This window comes from Lissotriton vulgaris, chromosome 8, assembly GCF_964263255.1.
Source record: "Lissotriton vulgaris chromosome 8, aLisVul1.2, whole genome shotgun sequence".
NCBI classification, from domain to species: domain Eukaryota; kingdom Metazoa; phylum Chordata; class Amphibia; order Caudata; family Salamandridae; genus Lissotriton; species Lissotriton vulgaris.
The window spans coordinates 842816264-842835862 of NC_141696.1; the positions used below are offsets into that span (position 1 = coordinate 842816264).

At 45.1% G+C, this 19599-nt stretch overlaps 1 protein-coding gene across 1 annotated transcript in view; it reads right to left on the reverse strand.

The window, feature by feature from the left end:
- COL4A2 (collagen type IV alpha 2 chain) overlaps nt 1-19599 on the reverse strand; it is a 656575-nt gene that overhangs the window by 70228 nt on the left and 566748 nt on the right. Inside the window, exons 37-40 of the mRNA XM_086934754.1 lie at nt 18851-18958; nt 5487-5594; nt 3250-3321; nt 3041-3166 (exon numbers count right to left, since the gene is read on the reverse strand). Coding sequence (XP_086790880.1) covers nt 3041-3166; nt 3250-3321; nt 5487-5594; nt 18851-18958 — 414 coding nt within the window. The remainder of the gene's footprint in view (nt 1-3040; nt 3167-3249; nt 3322-5486; nt 5595-18850; nt 18959-19599) is intronic.

The window sequence follows — 19599 nt, forward strand, 5'->3', positions numbered from 1 at the left end:
TTTTTATGTAATCTAAGATTCAAAGGAATGCTCACGATTGCATAGACACATTGCAAACAATGTGTCCATGTGCTTAAGCACCGAGTGAACCAGAATTGTAGGACAGATAAACTTGTGATTAAATACACTTAAGAAATTGTAATTACAGGCTGCTTCATTTAATGTGCATGGTTGCTACAGTGTGGGTTTATAACATGGCTTATGTGGTAAATGATTAGGTCTTATGTGTGAGGTTCGAAGACATTCTTAAAAGATGTCATGGCAAACATGTTGATGCCCTTAAATATTATGTGGATCAGATAGCTTGGTTGACAGAGTGGCAACATTGGGTACTTACTATAATCAGCTTCCTTGGGTAATTGGATAAGGGGCAATCCTGATATCTAAACATGGTCAGTAGGGTGTAGAGTTGTAGTCTGTCATGCATGGAGAGTGTTGGTTATCATACATGGGATGGTTCAAATGCTCTAGGACTTCAACCCTGAAGTGTTGGAAGCGCAATCTACTGAAAGGAACAGATCCCCAGTCTGAACAAGTGATGCAGATCTATTGGACCACTTAGGAAAGGTGGAGGTGCAACAGTATTACAGGACACTGAAGTGTCTATGCAGTACCTCTAGGAGTGAGGAACAAACAACCCTCAGGAAGATATGGTTTTCAACCCGCAAAAGTGATGAATCTATGTAAGTTTGCATGTATACAGAATTTCTACACTGTGAACCTAGCGAAAAGGCCGGGGACCCCTGTTTAGGGTCAAACGCAAGCATAAAGCTGAAGAGTAATTGGTGAGGTAGTTGGGTTATTGACGGTAAATGCATTGTGGTGTAGTGCTCTTTTGAGTGGTGAATCTTCAATTCTTCCCTAAATTGGAGCAGAGTTGTTGCTGTCCAGATCCTGGAGGCATAGATGAAAAAGGCACGCTGCTTTATTGGTTCTTTTTTACACTTCCTAATCTGCAGTCTGACGGTGTCCTGGCTGCAGGTGTGCTGAAGAAGACCAGAGATGGTGAGCATGTCTGCAAAACAAGTGGGGTGCTCTGGTTGTGATGGTTTTCTAAATGATGCAGCTGGTTTTGAAGATGTTACAAGCTCCGAGAGGAGCCAATAGAGTTTCACCAGGATGGGGGGTGATATTATCATAATTCTTTAAGTTTTGGATGAGGCGTGGTGCGGCATGCAGTCTGCCCTTAAAGAGTGCTCGCGTAGAATCTGAAAGGCCATGTAGCAGGACATTGCCACCGTCCAGATGTGAGAGTATGAAGGCTTGAGTAGCAGTTCTGAAGTTGATTCCTGAAAGAAATAAGAATCACTTTCTTTAGACGAAAGAGCTGCTCCAGACCTTCTTTGTTTTCTTGGCAAGTGCTCCTTGAGGATGAGACTGGTGTCCAGGGTGAAACCAAGTGACTTGCCAGTTGGTGAAAGTTGGGGTTCAAAGATGTTAAGTTTCATGCTATGGAGCAAGGTTTGTATGGTGTCTTGCTTGTTGTTCTTGATAAATAATAGAAATTCTATCTCAGTTAACCGTTCTGGCACAAAGTGCTCGTGTGCTGATGACGGCCGGGAGTCGTCACGACCACGCCCGCGATCAGAATGTGCTGCACAGGAGCAGAATTCCGACCGCAGGCAAGGGGTTAAGTTGAGCTTCAGGTAGATGCTGGACATTCAGGTCTAAATGGTGGTTGAGCCATTGGGTGCCTGAAGGAGAGACTACTTTCAAGTAGATTGTCACACTGGGGAATGTTGATGCTATCCTCTGTGAGCATATTTTAAGAGGTTCACCCAGGATGTGCCCAGCATTCAAGCTACTGGTTAATAGGGTTCACCAGGGATGCCTGGGGCATTATTTTAGACGTCAAGAACAGATTGAGTCTATGGAATCAGGTACAATGGGGAGATGCAGCTTCCCATCCCCAAACAGAGGAGCCTATGAAATGCTAGCTTAACTAAGGAAGGAGCGCCTCACTATGAGACCTGTACCCCAGGAGCTAGTGAGAGAGTTGTGAGTTAATGTGTCCATTCAGTAGAGGTAGATGCACAAGCCAGCACAGCTTTCATAATTCTCCCACCCACAGCAGCACAAAACCCATGGGAGGGTCTGTTTCCAGTCCAGCAAGGTTAGATGAATATGCGGCCCTAGGAGGAATCATGGTTCCATAGAGGGGGGTTGGCACCTAAAGTACACTGTGAAGGGCAGAGTAGCTGTGAACAGAAAAGAGAGAGGGGTAGAAAGGGCTCACCTCAAGGCCCTTCCTGGCTTAAACAGTCTCAAACAGGAAAATATCCCACAGGAAGACACCCTTACCCTCTGTGCCTTTTGCCCAGCCAGATTGGGAGGAGAGGTTAAATAGGAAAAGACAATCTAGGTGTTGGCCAGATCGAGGGAGCAGGTCCTTCTTGGTCACTTGTCCTGCAGGCAGGCTGTGGTTCAGAGGTGCGAAATCAAACAAAGCACCATAGCATGTATGTAGCAATGAAGAAGTAAGTGCAGATGGCACTGCATAGGAACAGCAGATGTCTACAGTTACCTGATACATTTTGTTTGTCCCTAGTGCCAGCTGGAGAGTGGGTTATTTAAGAAAGCCAATCAGGTTAGGGGTCTGATGTTTCTTTGTGTGATACATAGCAGAAGAAACGAAGAAACGAGGGTCAGGCGTGCCCAGGGAAGCGGTCACAAAGAGAACGTCAAATCCCTGCACGATCATGTGACCTGGAAGCAGGCAGGGGCTTCGAAGTGCAGAACCAAACCACACAGCTCTACCATCGGGGCATTCAAGTCACAGAACTGATTCTACTTGCTTTAGATAATGGGCTACAATAAGTCAGAGAGTTGTGGGATGAAGTGTTATAAAGGATTAATTAACTCTCTGGGGAGAGGTACAATATAGCACACATAAAATGTTTTAACAATATACCAAGGACCTGATAAATGACAAACATTTTGTTTTCTGGTTGAAAAAGGCAATAGATGGTGAAAAGAATATGGCACCCAAGATGAAGCCCATGTCCTCAGAAACAAAAGTGCTGTTGGTTCCATTACTAACCTGAATCGCCTTGTGTTCCCTTTTGACCCGGAGCTCCTGGTTCCCCAGATATAGCGCTCCGCTCTCCTAGTTCTCCCTTTTCTCCTTTACTGCCAAGCGAGCCTTGAGTTCCGAAGACATCAGGACCTGTGAGGAGTTTGAGATTGAAATGGGATCATCCATACTCTAAGTCAACATTTTTGTGTGATTAAACGATCTGTGAAACAAACCTGGTGTTCCGGGGAATCCCTTGCTGCCTGGTAGTCCATGCAGTCCGGTTAGACCTCTGTACCCCGGGAGGCCTGTGAAAAATGTGCAGAGATATTTTTTATTTCTTGGATCGATCAATGCTCCCTCTCTGCTTTTTGTATTTTTTTACAACATATTACAACCCTGTATAACATAGTCTAATATTGATATGCAGCCAGATGTTCAAAACCAAAATGTTCTGAAAATTAGAAAAATCATTTTCTAATGAAAAGATAATACGATTAACGCGCCACTTTAAAAATCTACACAATTAATATCTACGAATATTTGAAATATTGGTCTATGTAATTGGCAGGAAATTAATACAACATAGAAATGGCTGATTCTAAGGCAGTGAGTATGGGCTCATTTAAGGAGACATTGTTAAGTACACACTTCCGGGATCACAGTCTTCAGCTATTATTTACATTTTGTTTAACTGTACTCTGGGACTCATGACTAATTTTGTTCAGATGTCTTTTGCAGTGCAAGTCTAGAGAAGATAACCTGGATAAAGTTGAGGAGAAAGAAACGAAATTAAGAACCAGTTGTCTAAGGAGATTCATTTAAGTTGCAGATTTAAAAAGCCAGGGGGCATATTACCAACAAGTAGCGATATTTATCGCTAAATAGGCTTAGCGGCGATTTTTTTTATTGCTGCCTATCGCTGGATATGTTAGTGTAGAAAACATGCTATTAGCAACGTTTTTCTCCATTGTGCTAAAATATCCAGCGAAATGCGCGAATATCGCTGAGAATACAGCGATATTCACGCATTAGCGACGAAATGCTCTTAGCCATGTTATCCACCTCCCATTGGATAATATGGCTAAGAACTGGTCTGGGCAGGTGTTAGTATTTGGAGATATTCGCGCTTAGCGCAAATATTTCCAACTCTACGCCTGCCTTGCTAATAGGCGATAGCGATGTTAGCGACTGCTTTCAGTCGCTAACTGGTTGGGTACGCCCACTTTGCATGTCATTAGCGATAAACATCGCTGACATGCAAAGCGGGCCCCAAACGGCTCGCTATCGCCTAAAAGATGTCACTAACATCAGTTAGCAACAGCTTGCTAATAGGGCGACAGGTTTTTAAGTCCTTCCTAAACTTTAGAAGATTGGATTGAAATCACAAATGGTTAGGAAGAAAGTTCCACCAGTTTGTAGCTGTGTGGGAGAAACTCCCCCCCCCCCCGCCATTGGGCTTTTCTTATTCTATGAACTTGTACTTTTTTGCACCACCAGTTCGCAAAGTACTGGTGGAGGAGTACCATTTACAAATGTCTTGCAAACATGAAGGACCATCTAAATGTAGTCCCTTGTGGACCCAGTAAAGTGCTTTAACTGGATGCGTGCCCGGATAGGGAGCCAATGGAGATTCCTGATAGAGTTGGTTATCGAGCACAACGTAGGAAGATTCCGCAGGACTGCGTTCTGTAGGGTTTGAAGTTTATTAAGAACTCGAGTTTGAGCTCCTAAAAATAAGGCATTGCAGTAATCAATTTATGAGATCACAAGCGCTAAGATTAGAGTTTTTCTCAGCTCCATTGGAAGAGATGATAAACCACAATGCCTTGTGATGCGTGCTTAGGAATAAAAATGAGTTGAAAAGTGACCTCTCCATATACGAGACACATGTTTGTCCATAGTACAAGCTTAGAGAGAAAGGTCAATGACTGGTTGACCATTGACAAGTCATTTTGATCAAGTTGGGTTTTTCTGCAGGTTGGGCCCATGCTCCAACATTGAAGGAGACACACTTTGTCGTGACAGAGGCCTTGAAATAGCTGCAAAATGCTGAATACAGTAAAATTAGAGCAGTGCTTCAAAAGCCCAGATGATTAATGTATTAAAATGTTGAGTGTCTGTGACTTAGTATCAATCCAGGAGGCATGACGTAGGAGGTAGGAGATAGGGCTATGTCAACGGAGGTGATCATTGCAGTCATCGGGCGAGTTTGGTAGTGGGAAAAGTGAGAGAGTCAGGCGGGGGGGAGAGGCCATGTATTATCAAATGACATATTTACAGTGTATGATACTCCCACAGTGCCTTAGAATTCCATCATCCTAGTCTTACTCATTTGCACAGAATAGTTATCTACAGCTTGGAGAAGCACATACATGTCAGCGAGCAGTAATTATCGGACCGGCCAAGTAAAGAAAGCAATTGCTTATTTTCAGCAAAACAGATGTAACCAAAATGTACTGTTTTTGCTCACCTGGTTGTCCTGTTAGACCTGGGACCCCAACAGTCCCCTTTTCACCTGAATATCCAGAGATACCAGGACGGCCCTGAGATCCCGGGGTCCCGACAAGCCCTGGAAATCCTGTGGAAAAATAAAAAATTGTTTTAAATAGTTTTAATAAAGTCACGTAGACCCAATAAAACGTAGTTTCTGTGTAGCATGATGTAGTGTCATGCTTATTTGACACACATCTACATGTTGAAATACAGACTACAGAAGAATCATGGTACAAAAGAAAAACATGGTGTCCAAATTAACGAGAATCAAAATGTGTGTGTGTGTGTATATATATATATATATCCACCAGAAATCACGCGCAGCTCCGCAGCGTAACCCAGACCACACCAGCAGTACCTTAAAAATGGTTTTATTAAGAACAAGGCATAACGCGTTTCGAGTCTCATGACTCTTCATCAAATGCCATCAGCTGCATCAATGGGTTCGTTAGGCATTTAAAATAATGTAGCTTTATAAACACTGAGAAGGGACCAAGTCCGATTATTTCCAATTTTAAAGGGACAGTTCAGTCTTTAAAGTTTTTCTCTGTTTTGATCACTGTTTTCTTTTCACAACTGCAAAGTTAAGTACTGGCTCTTGGATAGGTTCGTATTAACCCCCACATTGGTTTTTAGTTCGTGTTTCCTTGCAGTACAGTGTTCAGGCTTTAATTTCTATCTATACAGGACTATAATTCCCAGGATACCTTTAGGCTGCCCTTCGTTTTCCTTTCTGGATTCCCAATGTCGATCTTGGCAAAACTATGCTTTCTGCACCGTGTATTGATTGCAATTCATGCCCTTAGAAGGAAAAGTTCCATGTCTCAAACACAGTGCGTAGGCGCAGTCTCGCTACCACAATGCAGCTTACTTCCTTTCCGCTGTTGAAGGTACGCCGTGCTTCGGATAATTCCTCCGCAAATCCTAGCTGCTGACAAAATCCATTCACTTTGCTGAGGCGGGCCTCACCAGGTGGCCCTTCCATCAAAACTCTGTTTCCGAGATTTTCGCAGCCGGGGGACACTCTTTAAATAAGCTCCATGCTCCTGTTACAAACTCCGACATATATATATATATATATAGTTAAAACAACGACCACTCTGTGTGCGAAGAGATCAGAGGACACAGCGGGGCCTTTTGGAAGATTCTTTAATGGTGAATGCAGGGAATAATGCATTTCGGCGTATGTGTGCCTTCATCAGATGCCCTTCGCAAGACCAGGACTGCACCTCCCCTTCCTTTGTACTGGTGCGGTCATCCCCTAGGCGGGAAGTCAGCTGGCTCCTCCGGATTGCTTGCAGCTGTAGTGAAATGGATAAAGACTACAGCCCCCATCATGCAGTATTCCGATAAGTAGCAATGGTGGAGTCCGTGCTCGATGAGCGCTGAAATACCTGGCAAAGGAGGGGCTGATAGTCCTTGGTGAGTCCTGTATATGTCAATCAGAGTCTTCCTTGGGTCCCCAAACGTTCTGCAACATTCACCAGGATCAAACCGGGCCATACAGCGCGGATACAGTGATCCCGCTGTCACGCGAAGTCACGAGCCGCTCCTGGTGGAGGCCACTTGCTCGGCCTGGTTACTGAGGCGGGACTGCGTGATCCGATAACTCGGAGGAAAGAAAGCACAGCGTTGCCACTGGAAACAGCAAAAACGCAGTCGTCTTGTAGAACGGGTCCTCTGAACGCAGTTGCCAGCTACCGTGTAGATACATCAAACAACGACCACTCCGTGTGAGAAGAGATCAGAGGACACAGCGGGGCTTTTGGAAGATTCTTTAATGGTGAATGCAGGGCATAATGCATTTCGGCGTATGTGTGCCTTCATCAGACGCCCTTCGCAAGACCAGGACTGCACCTCCCCTTCCCTTGTACTGCTGCGGTCCTCCCCTAGGCGGGAAGTCAGCTGGCTCCTCCGGATTGCTTGCAGCTGTAGTGAAATGGATGAAGACTACAGCCCCCATCATGCAGTATTCCGGTAAGTACCAATGGTGGAGTCTGTGCTCGGTGAGCGCTGAAATACCTGGCAAAGGAGGGGCTGATAGTCCTTGGTGAGTCCTGTATATGTCAATCAGAGTCTTCCTTGGGTCCCCAAATGTTTTGCCACATTCACCAGAATCAAACCGGGCCATACAGCGCGGATACATATATAGTTAAGTACAGATTCTCTATTCTTAACTGCACATCTACCAACCCTAAAAGGTGTGTGTATAAATAAATATATATATCATATATATATAACTGCAGCCCATTGCCGGTGGAGCCAGCCAGACGTAAATGTCACAACGAACGTACCAATGAAGCACACGCTCAGGGATTGCCACAAAGTGCTGGTTTATTAGTCAAATAGTCTAACTATAAATTTATTAGACAGTAGCGGTTGCCATTGTGTAGTTAAACATGAATGAGAGTTACCATAGGAATTGTGTTTTTTGTTTTTCTAATGACTTTGGTGCTGTTTGATGATTCTACATGAACTTTTCCAAAATAAACATCATATATCTCCACCTCAGCTCCTTCGTGAAAAGGTTTGGGGTGAACTATCAAGCGGGCCGAAAATAAGTCTGGTCCCTAAACACTTTTCCCCCATGCATTTTAGGGGATATTAAACAGTGATACAGCCAAAATGGCTGAACAGAGTTGCATCAAATTTAGTAGACAGTTGATCCATTGAGGCTCCCGCAGGAGTCTTGTGGGATGCAAATTCAAACAAGCTTTTGCAAAGCCAATATGTCACGTATATACAAGAGCTATTGGCTTTGTAAATGTTGCCAAGTTGTACACCAGTGTGGCTGCAGTTCAGCATGGCTAAAAGTTAGTTGCGTGGAGTGTCCTATAGTAGAGTAGGGGGAAGAGAGTGCTGTACACTCGGTTTGTTGGAGTCGAGTGTCGTAGAGTGGAGTAGGGAGAGTAGAGTATTGTAGAGTTGAGTAGATGGGGGTAGAGTTCAGGGGCAAAAGTGTCGTAGAGTGCAGTGTCCTAGAGTGCAGTGTTGTAGAATGGACTGGAGTAGAGTGGAGTGCTGTAACGTGGAGTGGGATGAAATAGGATGGAGTGGGTTGGAGTGGATTGAGGTAGTGGGGTGGATTGGATTGGAGTAGATTGGGGTGGATTGGGGTAGAATGGGTTAGATTAAGTGGAGTGGGGTGACTGGAGTGGGTAGACTGGATTGGATTGGAGTGTGGTGGATTGAAATGGGTGAGGTGTATTGAAGTGGGATGGATTATATTGGTTTGGAGTGTGGTTGATTGCTTTAGGGTGGCTTGGATTAGAGTACGGTGGTTTGGAGTGTGGTGAATTAGAGTAGAGTGGAGGGGGTGGATTGGACTGGACTGGAGAGGGGTGGATTTGATTGGAGTGAGGTGGATTGGATTGCATCGGAGTGGGGTGGATTGGTCTGGATTAGGGTGTGGTGGGCTGGAGGAAGTAGATTGAGTGGGGTGGACTGATCTGGGTGGATTGGATTTGGGTAAAGTGGGGCAGACTGGAGTAGAGAGGGGTGGATTAGACTGCAGTGAAGTGGGGTGGATTGGAGTGGGATGGCCTGGATAAGATTGGAGAGGGGGGATTGAAATGGGGGGATTGGAGTGGATGTGTGAACTGAAGTGGGGTGGGCTGGAGTTGGGTTGACAGGAGTGGAGTGGGGTGGACTGAAGTGGAGTGGGGTGGAATGGAGTGGGGTGGAATGGAGTGGGGTGGAATGGAGTGGGGTGAATTGGATTGGGGTAGGATAGATTGGAGTACTGTGAATTGGATTGGTGTGGGGTAGGGTGGATTGGAGTAGATGGGATTGCAGTGGGTTGATTGGAGTGAAGTAGATTTGATTGAGTCAAGTGTATTGATTGGGGTTGACTGGATCAAGGGGGTTGGACTGGGGTGGGTGAACTTGATTGGGGTGGGGTGGATTGATCTGAGATGGATTGGAGTGGGGTGGATTGGAGTGGGTAGATTGGATTCAGCTGTATTGGGTAGATTGGATTAGACTGGATTGACTGGATTGAAGTGGGGCACATTGTTGTTCGGCAGACTGGGGTGGAGCAGATTGTTTTAGCTTGGAGTGGGATGGATTAGATTGGGGTGGATGGGGAGGAAGTGGGGTGGATTGGAGTGGGGTGCGGTTAACTGGATTGAAGTGTGGTAGATTAGATTGAGTTGGTTTGGGGTGGATTGGAATGGAGTGGGGTGAATTGGATTGGAGTCGGTGCGTTGTGGTGAAATGGAGTGGGAGGATTTGGGATAGACTGGGTGGATTGGGGTGAGTTAATTGGATTGGAGTGGGGCTGATTGGAGTAGGGCTCATTGTAGTGGGGTTGATTGGAGTGGGGCAGATTGTTTTGGATTGAGTGGGGCAGATTGTTTCGAATTGGAGTGGGGCAAATTGTTTTGGATTGGAGGTAGATTGTTTTGGATTGGAGTGGGGCATATTGTTTTGGATTAGAGTGGTGCAGATTGTTTTTAATTGAGTGTGGCAGAATGTTTTGGATTGAAGTGGGGTGAATTGGGGAGGTTGTGGGTGGATTGGATTGGATGAGGTAGATTTGAATGGAGTGCGGTAGATTGGATTGAGCTGGCTTGGGGTGAACTTGGCTTGGTGAGGTGGAATAGATTTGAGTGGGGTGGATTGTGGTGGATTGAAGTGAGGTGAATTGGGATGGAGTGTATGGATTGGGGTGAGGTGGTTTAGATTGGAGTGGGGAGAATTGGAGTGGGGCTGACGGAAGTGGGGAAAATTGTTTTGGATTGGAGTAGGACAGACTGGAATGGTGCATATTAGATTGGGCCAGATTGGTTTTGGATTGGATCTGATTGTAGTGGGGCAGATTGGAGAGGGGCAGATTGTTTTGGATTGAGTGGGGCAGATTGTTTCGAATTGGAGTGGGGCAAATTGTTTTGGATTGGAGGTAGATTGTTTTGGATTGGAGTGGGGCATATTGTTTTGGATTAGAGTGGTGCGAGTGGTGCAGATTGTTTTTAATTGAGTGTGGCAGAATGTTTTGGATTGAAGTGGGGTGAATTGGGGAGGTTGTGGGTGGATTGGATTGGATGAGGTAGATTTGAATGGAGTGCGGTAGATTGGGTTGAGCTGGCTTGGGGTGAACTTGGCTTGGTGAGGTGGAATAGATTTGAGTGGGGTGGATTGTGGTGGATTGAAGTGAGGTGAATTGGGATGGAGTGTATGGATTGGGGTGAGGTGGTTTAGATTGGAGTGGGGAGAATTGGAGTTGGGCTGACGGAAGTGGGAAAATTGTTTTGGATTGGAGTAGGACAGACTGGAATGGTGCATATTAGATTGGGCCAGATTGGTTTTGGATTGGATCTGATTGTAGTGGGGCAGATTGGAGAGGGGCAGATTGTTTTGGATTGAGTGGGCAGATTGTTTTGAATTGGAGTGGGGCAAATTGTTTTAGATTGGAGGTAGATTGTTTTGTTTTGGAGTGGGGCATATTGTTTTGGATTGGAGTGGTGCAGATTGTTTTTAATTGAGTGTGGCAGAATGTTTTGGATTGAAGTGGGGTGAATTGGGGAGGGTGTGGGTGGATTGGATTGGATGAGGTAGATTTGAATGGAGTGTGGTAGATTGGATTGAGCTGGCTTGGGGTGAACTTGGCTTGGTGAGGTGGAATAGATTTGAGTGGGGTGGATTGTGGTGGATTGTGGTGGATTGAAGTGAGGTGAATTGGGATGGAGTGTATGGATTAGGGTGAGGTGGTTTAGATTTGAGTGGGGAGAATTGGAGTGGGGCTGACGGACGTGGGGAAAATTGTTTTGGATTGGAGTAGGACAGACTGGAATGGTGTATATTAGATTGGGCCAGATTGGTTTTGGATTGGATCTGATTGTAGTGGGGCAGATTGGAGAGGGGCAGATTGTAGTGGGGCAAATTGTTTTGGAGTGGGCCACATTGGTTTGCACTGGAGTTTTGGTTTGGAGTGGGGTCGATTGTTGTGGGGCAGATTGTTTTGGATTGGAGTGGAGTAGATTGGGGAGGATGTGGGGTGGATTGGATTGGGTGCGGTACATTGGACTGGAGTGCAGTAGATTGGATTGAGCTGGTTTGGGGTGGATTGGCTTGATGTGGGGTGGAATGGATTTGAGAGGGGTGGATTGGAGTGGTGCAGATTGTTTTGGATTGGAGTGGTGCACTTTGTTTTCAATTGAGTGGGGCAGATTGTTTTGGATTGAAATGGGGCAGATTGCAGTAGGGCAGACTGGGGTGGGGCAGATTGTTTTGGATTGGAGTGGGGTGGAATAGATTGGGGTGGGAGTGGGATGGATTGGGGTGAGGTGGAGTGGATTGAAGAGTTGTAGATTGGATTGAGTTGTCTGGGGTGGATTGGACTGGAGTGGGGTGGATTGTGGTTGATTGAAGTGGGGTGAATTGGGATGGAGTGGGTGGATTGAGGTCAATTGATTGGATTGGAGTGGGGCAGATTGGAGTCGAGCTGATTGGAGTGGGGCTGATTGTAGTGGGGATGATTGTAGTGGGGCCGATTGTAGTGGGGCTGATTGTTTTGGATTGTTTTGGATTGAGTGGGGCAGAATGTTTTGAATTGGACTGGGGCAAATTGTTTTGTATTGTAGTGGGGCAGATTGATTTGGATTGGAGTGGGGCAGATTGATTTGGATTGGGGTGGTGCAGATTGTTTTTGATTGGAGTGGGGAAGGTTGTTTTGAATTGAGTGGGGCAGATTGTTTTGGATTGGGGCAGATTGGTGTGGGGCAGATTGTTTTGTGTTTTGGTATTGGAGTAGGGTGGATTGGGGAGGGAGTGGGGTGGATTGGGTGTGGTAGATTGGACTGGAGTGCAGTAGATTGGATTGAGCTGATGTGGGGTGGATTGGCTTGGGGTGGATGGAATGGATTTGAGTGAGGTGGATTGTGGTGGATTGAAGTGGGGTGAATTGGGATGAGGTGGGTGAATTGGGGTGAGGTGGTTTAGAGTGTAGTGGGGAGAATTGGAGCAGGACATACTGGAGTGGGCAGATTGGAGTGGGGCAAATTGGAGTGAGGCAAATTAGAGTGGGGCTGGTTAGAGTGGGGCCGTTTGGAATGGTGCAGATTGTTTTTGATTGGAGTAGGGCAGTTTGTTTTGGATTGGAGTGGTGCAGATTGTTTTGAATTGAGTGTGCAGATTGTTTTTGATTGAGGCAGGTGGATTGGATTGGTTGAGGTAGATTGGACTGGAGTGCAGTAGATTGGATTGAGCTGATTTGGGGTGGATTGGTTTGGTGTGGGGTGGAATGGATTTGAGTGTGGTGGATTGAAATGGGGTGAATTGGGGAGGGTGTGGGTGGATTGGATTGGATGAGGTAGATTTGAATGAAGTGCGGTAGATTGGATTGAGCTGGCTTGGGGTGAATAGATTTGAGTGGGGTGGATTGTGGTGGATTGAAGTGAGGTGAATAGGGATGGAGTGTACGGATTGGGGTGAGGTGGTTTAGATTGGAGTCGGGAGAAATGGAGTGGGGCTGACGGAAGTGGGGAAAATTGTTTTGGATTGGAATAGGACAGACTGGAATGGTGCATATTAGATTGGGGCAGATTGGTTTTGGATTGGATCTGATTGTAGTGGGGCAGATTGGAGAGGGGCAGATTGTAGTGGGGCAAATTGTTTTCGAGTGGGCCACATTGGTTTGCACTGGAGTTTTGGTTTGGAGTGGGGTAGATTGTTGTGGGGCAGATTGTTTTGGATTGGACTGGAGTTGATTGGGGAGGGTGTGGGGTGGATTGGATTGGGTGAGGTACATTGGATTGGAGTGCAGTAGATTGGATTGAGCTGGTTTGGGGTGGATTGGCTTGGTGTTGGGTGGAATGGATTTGAGAGGGGTGGATTGGAGTGGTGCAGATTGTTTTGGATTGGAGTGGTGCACTTTGTTTTCAATTACGTGGGGCAGATTGTTTTGGATTGAAATGGGGCAGATTGCAGTAGGGCAGACTGGGGTGGGGCAGATTGTTTTGGATTGGAGTGGGGTGGAGTAGATTGGGGTGGATTGGGGAGGGAGTGGGATGGATTGGGGTGAGGTGGAGTGGATTGCAGTGTTGTAGATTGGATTGAGTTGGCTGGGGTGGATTGGACTGGAGTGGGTTGGATTGGATTGGAGTGGGGTGGATTGTGGTTGATTGGAGTGGGGTGAATTGGGATGGAGTGGGTGGATTGGGGTAAATTGATTGGATTGGAGTGGGGCAGATTGGAGTCGAGCTGATTGTAGTGGGGCTGATTGGAGTGGGGATGATTGTAGTGGGGCTGATTGTAGTGGGGCTGATTGTTTTGGATTGAGTGGGGCAGAATGTTTTGAATTGGACTGGGGCAAATTGTTTTGTATTGTAGTGGGGCAGATTGATTTGGATTGGAGTGGGGCAGATTGATTTGGATTGGGGTGGTGCAGATTGTTTTTGATTGGAGTGGGGAAGGTTGTTTTGAATTGAGTGGGGCAGATTGTTTTGGATTGGGGCAGATTGGTGTGGGGCAGATTGTTTTGTGTTTTGGTATTGGAGTAGGGTGGATTGGGGAGGGAGTGGGGTGGATTGGGTGTGGTAGATTGGACTGGAGTGCAGTAGATTGGATTGAGCTGATGTGGGGTGGATTGGCTTGGGGTGGATGGAATGGATTTGAGTGAGGTGGATTGTGGTGGATTGAAGTGGGGTGAATTGGGATGAGGTGGGTGAATTGGGGCGAGGTGGTTTAGAGTGTAGTGGGGAGAATTGGAGCGGGACATACTGGAGTGGGCAGATTGGAGTGGGGCAAATTGGAGTGAGGCAAATTAGAGTGGGGATGGTTAGAGTGGGGCCGGTTGGAATGGTGCAGATTGTTTTTGATTGGAGTGGGGCAGTTTGTTTTGGATTGGAGTGGTGCACATTGTTTTGAATTGAGTGTGCAGATTGTTTTTGATTGAGGCAGATTGTTTTGGTATTGGAGTGGGGTGGATTGGGGAGGGAGTGGGGTGGATTGGATTGGTTGAGGTATATTGGACTGGAGTGCAGTAGATTGGATTGAGCTGATTTGGGGTGGATTGGTTTGGTGTGGGGTGGAAGGGATTTGAGTGTGGTGGATTGAAGTGGGGTGAATTGGGATGGAGTGAGTGGATTGGGGTGAGGTGGGTTAGATTGGAGTGGGGAGAATTGGAGTGGGACATACTAGATTGGGGAAGATTGGAATTGGTCAAATTAGAGTGGGGCTGGTTGGAGTGGGCCTGATTGGAGTTGTTCGGATTGTTTTGGAATGGATTGGGGCAGATTGTTTTGGATTGGAGTGTGCAGATTGTTTTGGACTGAGTGACACAAATTGTTTTGGACAGGAGTAGGGTCGATGGCTGTGGGCTTGGATTGAGTGGGGCCGATTAGAGTTGGGCAGATAGTTTTGGAATGGAATGGTGTACAGATTGGAGTGGGCAGATTGTTTTGGATTGGAGTGGGCAGATTGGAGTGGGGCAGATTGTTTTGGATTGGAGAGGTGCAGATTGCTTTGAATCGAGTGGGGCAGATTATTTGGGATTGGAGTGCGGTGGATTGGGGTGGGAGCAGGGTGGATTGGATTGGGTGAGGTAGATTGGACTGGAGTGTGGTAGATTGCATTAAGCTGGCTTGGGGTGGATTGGCTTGGTGTGGGCAGGAATGGATTTGAGTCGGGTGGATAGTGGTGGATTGGTGGGGTGAATTAGGATGGAGTGGGTGGATAGGGTGAGGTGGTTTAGATTGGAGTGGGAGTATTTGAATGGGGCATACTGGAGTGGGACAGACTGGAGTGAGGCAAATTAGAAGGGTGCTGGTTGGAGTGGGGCCGATTGGAGTAGGTCATATTGTTTTGGAATGGACTGGTGCAGATTGGTGTGGGGCAGATTGTTTTGGATTGGAGTGGGCAGATTGGTGTGGACAGATTCTTTTGGATTGGAGTGGTGCAGAATGTTTTGGACTGAGTGACACAAATTGTTTTGGACAGGAGTAGGGTCGATGGCTGTGGGCTTGGATTGAGTGGGGCCGATTAGAGTTGGGCAGATAGTTTTGGAATGGAATGGTGTACAGATTGGAGTGGGCAGATTGTTTTGGATTGGAGTGGGCAGATGGGAGTTGGGCACATTGTTTTGGATGGGAGTGGTGCAGGTTTGGACTGAGTGGGGCAAATTATTTTGGACTGGAGTGGGGCAGATTGTTTTGGGTTGGAGTGGGGTGTATTGAATTGGGGTGGAGTGGATTGGGGAAGTATTGGGGTGGATTGGATTTGAGAAAGGTGGATTGGATTGGGGATGGGGTAGATTGGATTGAGCTGCCTAGGGGTGGATTGAATTGGTGTGGGGTGAGTCCTGTAGGTTTATGGCAATTCCAAAACAAAATATTTCTAAAGTTTGTTCCTACCCCCATAAGGTCTAGAAGTTCAGAGTACCTCTACCCAACTCCCTTATACTATTTTTCTTTTCATTTTCAGGACATAGCAACTGCATCCCCATGTCTTGTAATGACAGTAGCAATATTTCGCTTCATGTTGCAGCCAGAGAATCAGAGTGAAAGCTCGTGGGGCAGCGAGAAAGTCAAAGGGGAAAATAGCTCCCTCTGCCAATTAGATCACTTTATTATTTGAGGTGTCATGCCTGTGGAACTCCTGTGGAAGTAATGCAAATCTAACCATCCAGAAATGGATACATTTCTAACCTAAATTTCCCAAAAATGAATAAACAGTTTACAACAGATCACAAAACGCATGCTTTCTGGGTAAAGAGTTCGCTTTCTGCCAAATCCGGTTTAATTCCATTCAGCCATTTTGGCAGTAGCGGTGTCTAGAATTCTCTACGGAAATTCCTCCGCATGATGGATCACCACAAAACGTTCATGGAAGGAGAAGAGGTGGAAGAACTCTTTTGGGAAGTTTCATGAATATTTGTTTAATGACACCAAATTTATTTGGAAACCAAACAAATCAATTTCCTATGCTAACTAGATTCTCACTATGAGTACACATATATAAAACCAGGGCCAGACTGGGAACCAAAAGAAGCCCTCACATAAATGTACAAACAAGCCTGGCTCCCTTCCTTTCTCCTTTTCTCCTCACTCGCTCATCTGTCTCCTCTCTGTCCTCTTTTTATTTTCAGGAAGCCTCCCTTGCCTGCTCTGATTTCCTAGGGAGGCTAGAAAAAGTAACTGAGATGCCCCCTGCCCTAAACACCTGCCTCCAAAGGTTCCAGCCCACTGGGGAAATAACTGGTAGAAAAAAACAGGCAGTCCAGGCCTGTATGTAACACCACAGTGGTCACCACTGTGTATAATAGTCAGGTCAGAGGTTCCATGCAAAAAAGCATCATTATTTTTCTAATTACTTTGGTACCGTTCGATGACTCTGCACAAAACTTTCCAGAAAAGTAATTCGGCCACCTCAACTCCTTCAGGGAAGGCTTTGCGCTGATCCCTCTAGCAAGAGCCAAGACAAAGGAGGGTCTCAAAAAATGTATTTCTCATGTTAATTCCGATAGGAAAGTTTCCTCTCTGATGCAGAAAATATGTCTCAACAGATTTACACCATATTTGGAGAAAGTTAGAACTTATGTGCTTTATTGTGATTTGGTGTACATCCATTCAGCCAATTTTGAGAAACTAGATTTTAAAGAAGTGTTTGGGATGGGAATGAAGGGATTAAAATATTAGGTTTATATGGATGGTTGGTTCCATGTTACTGAAAATTAATAAAATAAGACCTTCTGATTGGGTGTGGGAGCTTTTTCTCCCAACGTCCATTTCATTACCGGGGGAGCGGTCCAAGTTCTTGGGTACTAAGCGATCTGATTGGCTGTTTGCAACTCTGAAGAAAATGTTGTGGCTGCCACTACAGGATTTGAGAAATCTATCACTGTTGCGTGAAAAAGATTTTAATAAAGGGCACGGGGGGCAGAGTAGGAACACCCTGACCCCCAGGTACTTTTGCGGCTGGGAAGGGGGGGAAATCAGAGAAAAATAATTCTGGCAGTGGGTACCATGGAAATCTTACGGTTTGCAGTGCAGATCTCCAGTGAGGAACTGCAAAGCTACTGAAGGAGCTGCTCTACAAGCTTCCACCTCTTGGTACTGCAGCACCATGCAAGCTTCCTTGGGGAAGTCTGTATGGTATTGTGGTAGCAATGGGTGGAAGCTTGAAGGAGTACTGCAACACCTGAAATTTGTTCATAAAAAAAGGAGACAAAAATGCATGTTGGGTGCCCGTGGAGGGTTTGAGCCCACGAGGAGTTGAATGTTGTCCCACACAGCCAGGGAAGTTCTGAAAAAAAATCCAAACCTTATAAATGTACTTGTTACATAGAATTTGTCGATAACACTATAGTACAAACATTTAACATGGGCTCGTGCCCAGATATCAACTGGTGAATAATCTGTTGTTAACAGAAGCTTAGATTTTTTGCAACAGGCTTTGGTTATAAGCCTCAACCTACTTTCAAACATATCTCTTCAATCCAAAACACGGGTCATTCAGCCTTTACCTTATTTATCATGGAGTACTACTTGCACCCCAAACTTTAGTGATTTCTAAGTGGTTCACCATACAACTTTCAACACGCACAACCACACTTGACTTCAGGGCAAATGTTATTTACATGTTGTGCACCCACACATGTACACTCAGTAACTCTATGCTGTATATGAAGATGGTGCAATTTGACATGTCATCAATGATGACATTTAACATGTCATGAGTGATGTTTTACATGAGCTATAAGCAGTGCATTAGCTCAGTAAACTATAACTGGTAAATTTCAGTGGTGTTTGGTATTACAACATACGTTTTGATCTCATTTCAACACCTAACTATAACATCACTTTAACCTTCGTTTTTTTCAAGGATATGTAGTCAAGGTACACACAGGTGGAGTTAAGCAAAGTAAAACAATTTACTTATATATTCTTAATGTCTTAATATTTTGGTCCTTGTTATTTTGGTCTTTATATTTTCATAGCATAGTATTCAGAGATCAATATTAAGGTGGAATACCATCTTTATGTACATGTATCTGAGCAATCATGACCTGCCAGTGGTTAAATCAGTTAAGTTCCCTATGCAGCATTATTAATAGAACTATGGTTTATATTCTTTTTTATAAATCTGCAGCACATGGGGTAGTTTCAACTCTAAAAGACAGCAGGGGCACCTATTATTTGTTGTAATCTGCAGAACTGGTAAAAACTGAAATTAAACTGATGTCCAATGAACGTAATGAAAACATGCACGATAGGCAGAATATGCTTATTACTTTCTGAAGAATAGCCAAACGGTTCACTACACCGAAATAGCTACAATTTGGGGAAAAAACGAGTAATTGAGTTTGTTATATTGAAACTTCAGAATAAGCCAAATGTGTCTTACCTGTTGGACCGAATTCACCTGGTTGACCGCGTGACCCTTTCATTCCTTCAATTCCAGGATATCCTATGTCCCCAACTCTTCCTTTTTCTCCAAGAATTCCCTTTACCCCTGTAAGATATAATAACCGTTATATTTCAGTTAAGTGTTATTGCCTTATGCTTAGGGTATTGCTGCTAAGGGTGTTAATTGCTTACTCTACAATTATAGATATGGGCCAATGAAGAAAAAGGACACATAACTGGTCCTAATGCACCAATTACTTACCAGTAATCTTTTTTACTCCGATTACCCATCACTGTCCAGTACTTAGTACATGAGGTATGTATATGCCCCCTTTAGGCACCACATAACACAGCTAAAAAAAAGGAACTCTTACCTTCTCCCCAGATGGCTCCTCCCACAACAATAGCCCATAAATGGATACCAATACCCTTAAAAGTAAAAATGAATCCCTTGTACTTAAACTTATAGAAACCTTTAGTGAGAAGGATGCGCCAGGATGTGAAGATGAGCATCCTAGAGGACTATGTCAATCAACTGCTCAAATTTGGGATCACGGGAATTATCAATTATAATGTCCAATTTGAAGTGATAGTTCATTGGTTTCAAATTGATGATTAGGCAGTAATCTTTTGAAAGCTTCATCACTAGGAATACTGTTGTAATAAATTACTGTCTAACCCCTGAAGGGGGAGCAGCTAGATAAATAAATAAGTTGTCCAGCAATAGCTATTCACCTGTAAATGAGA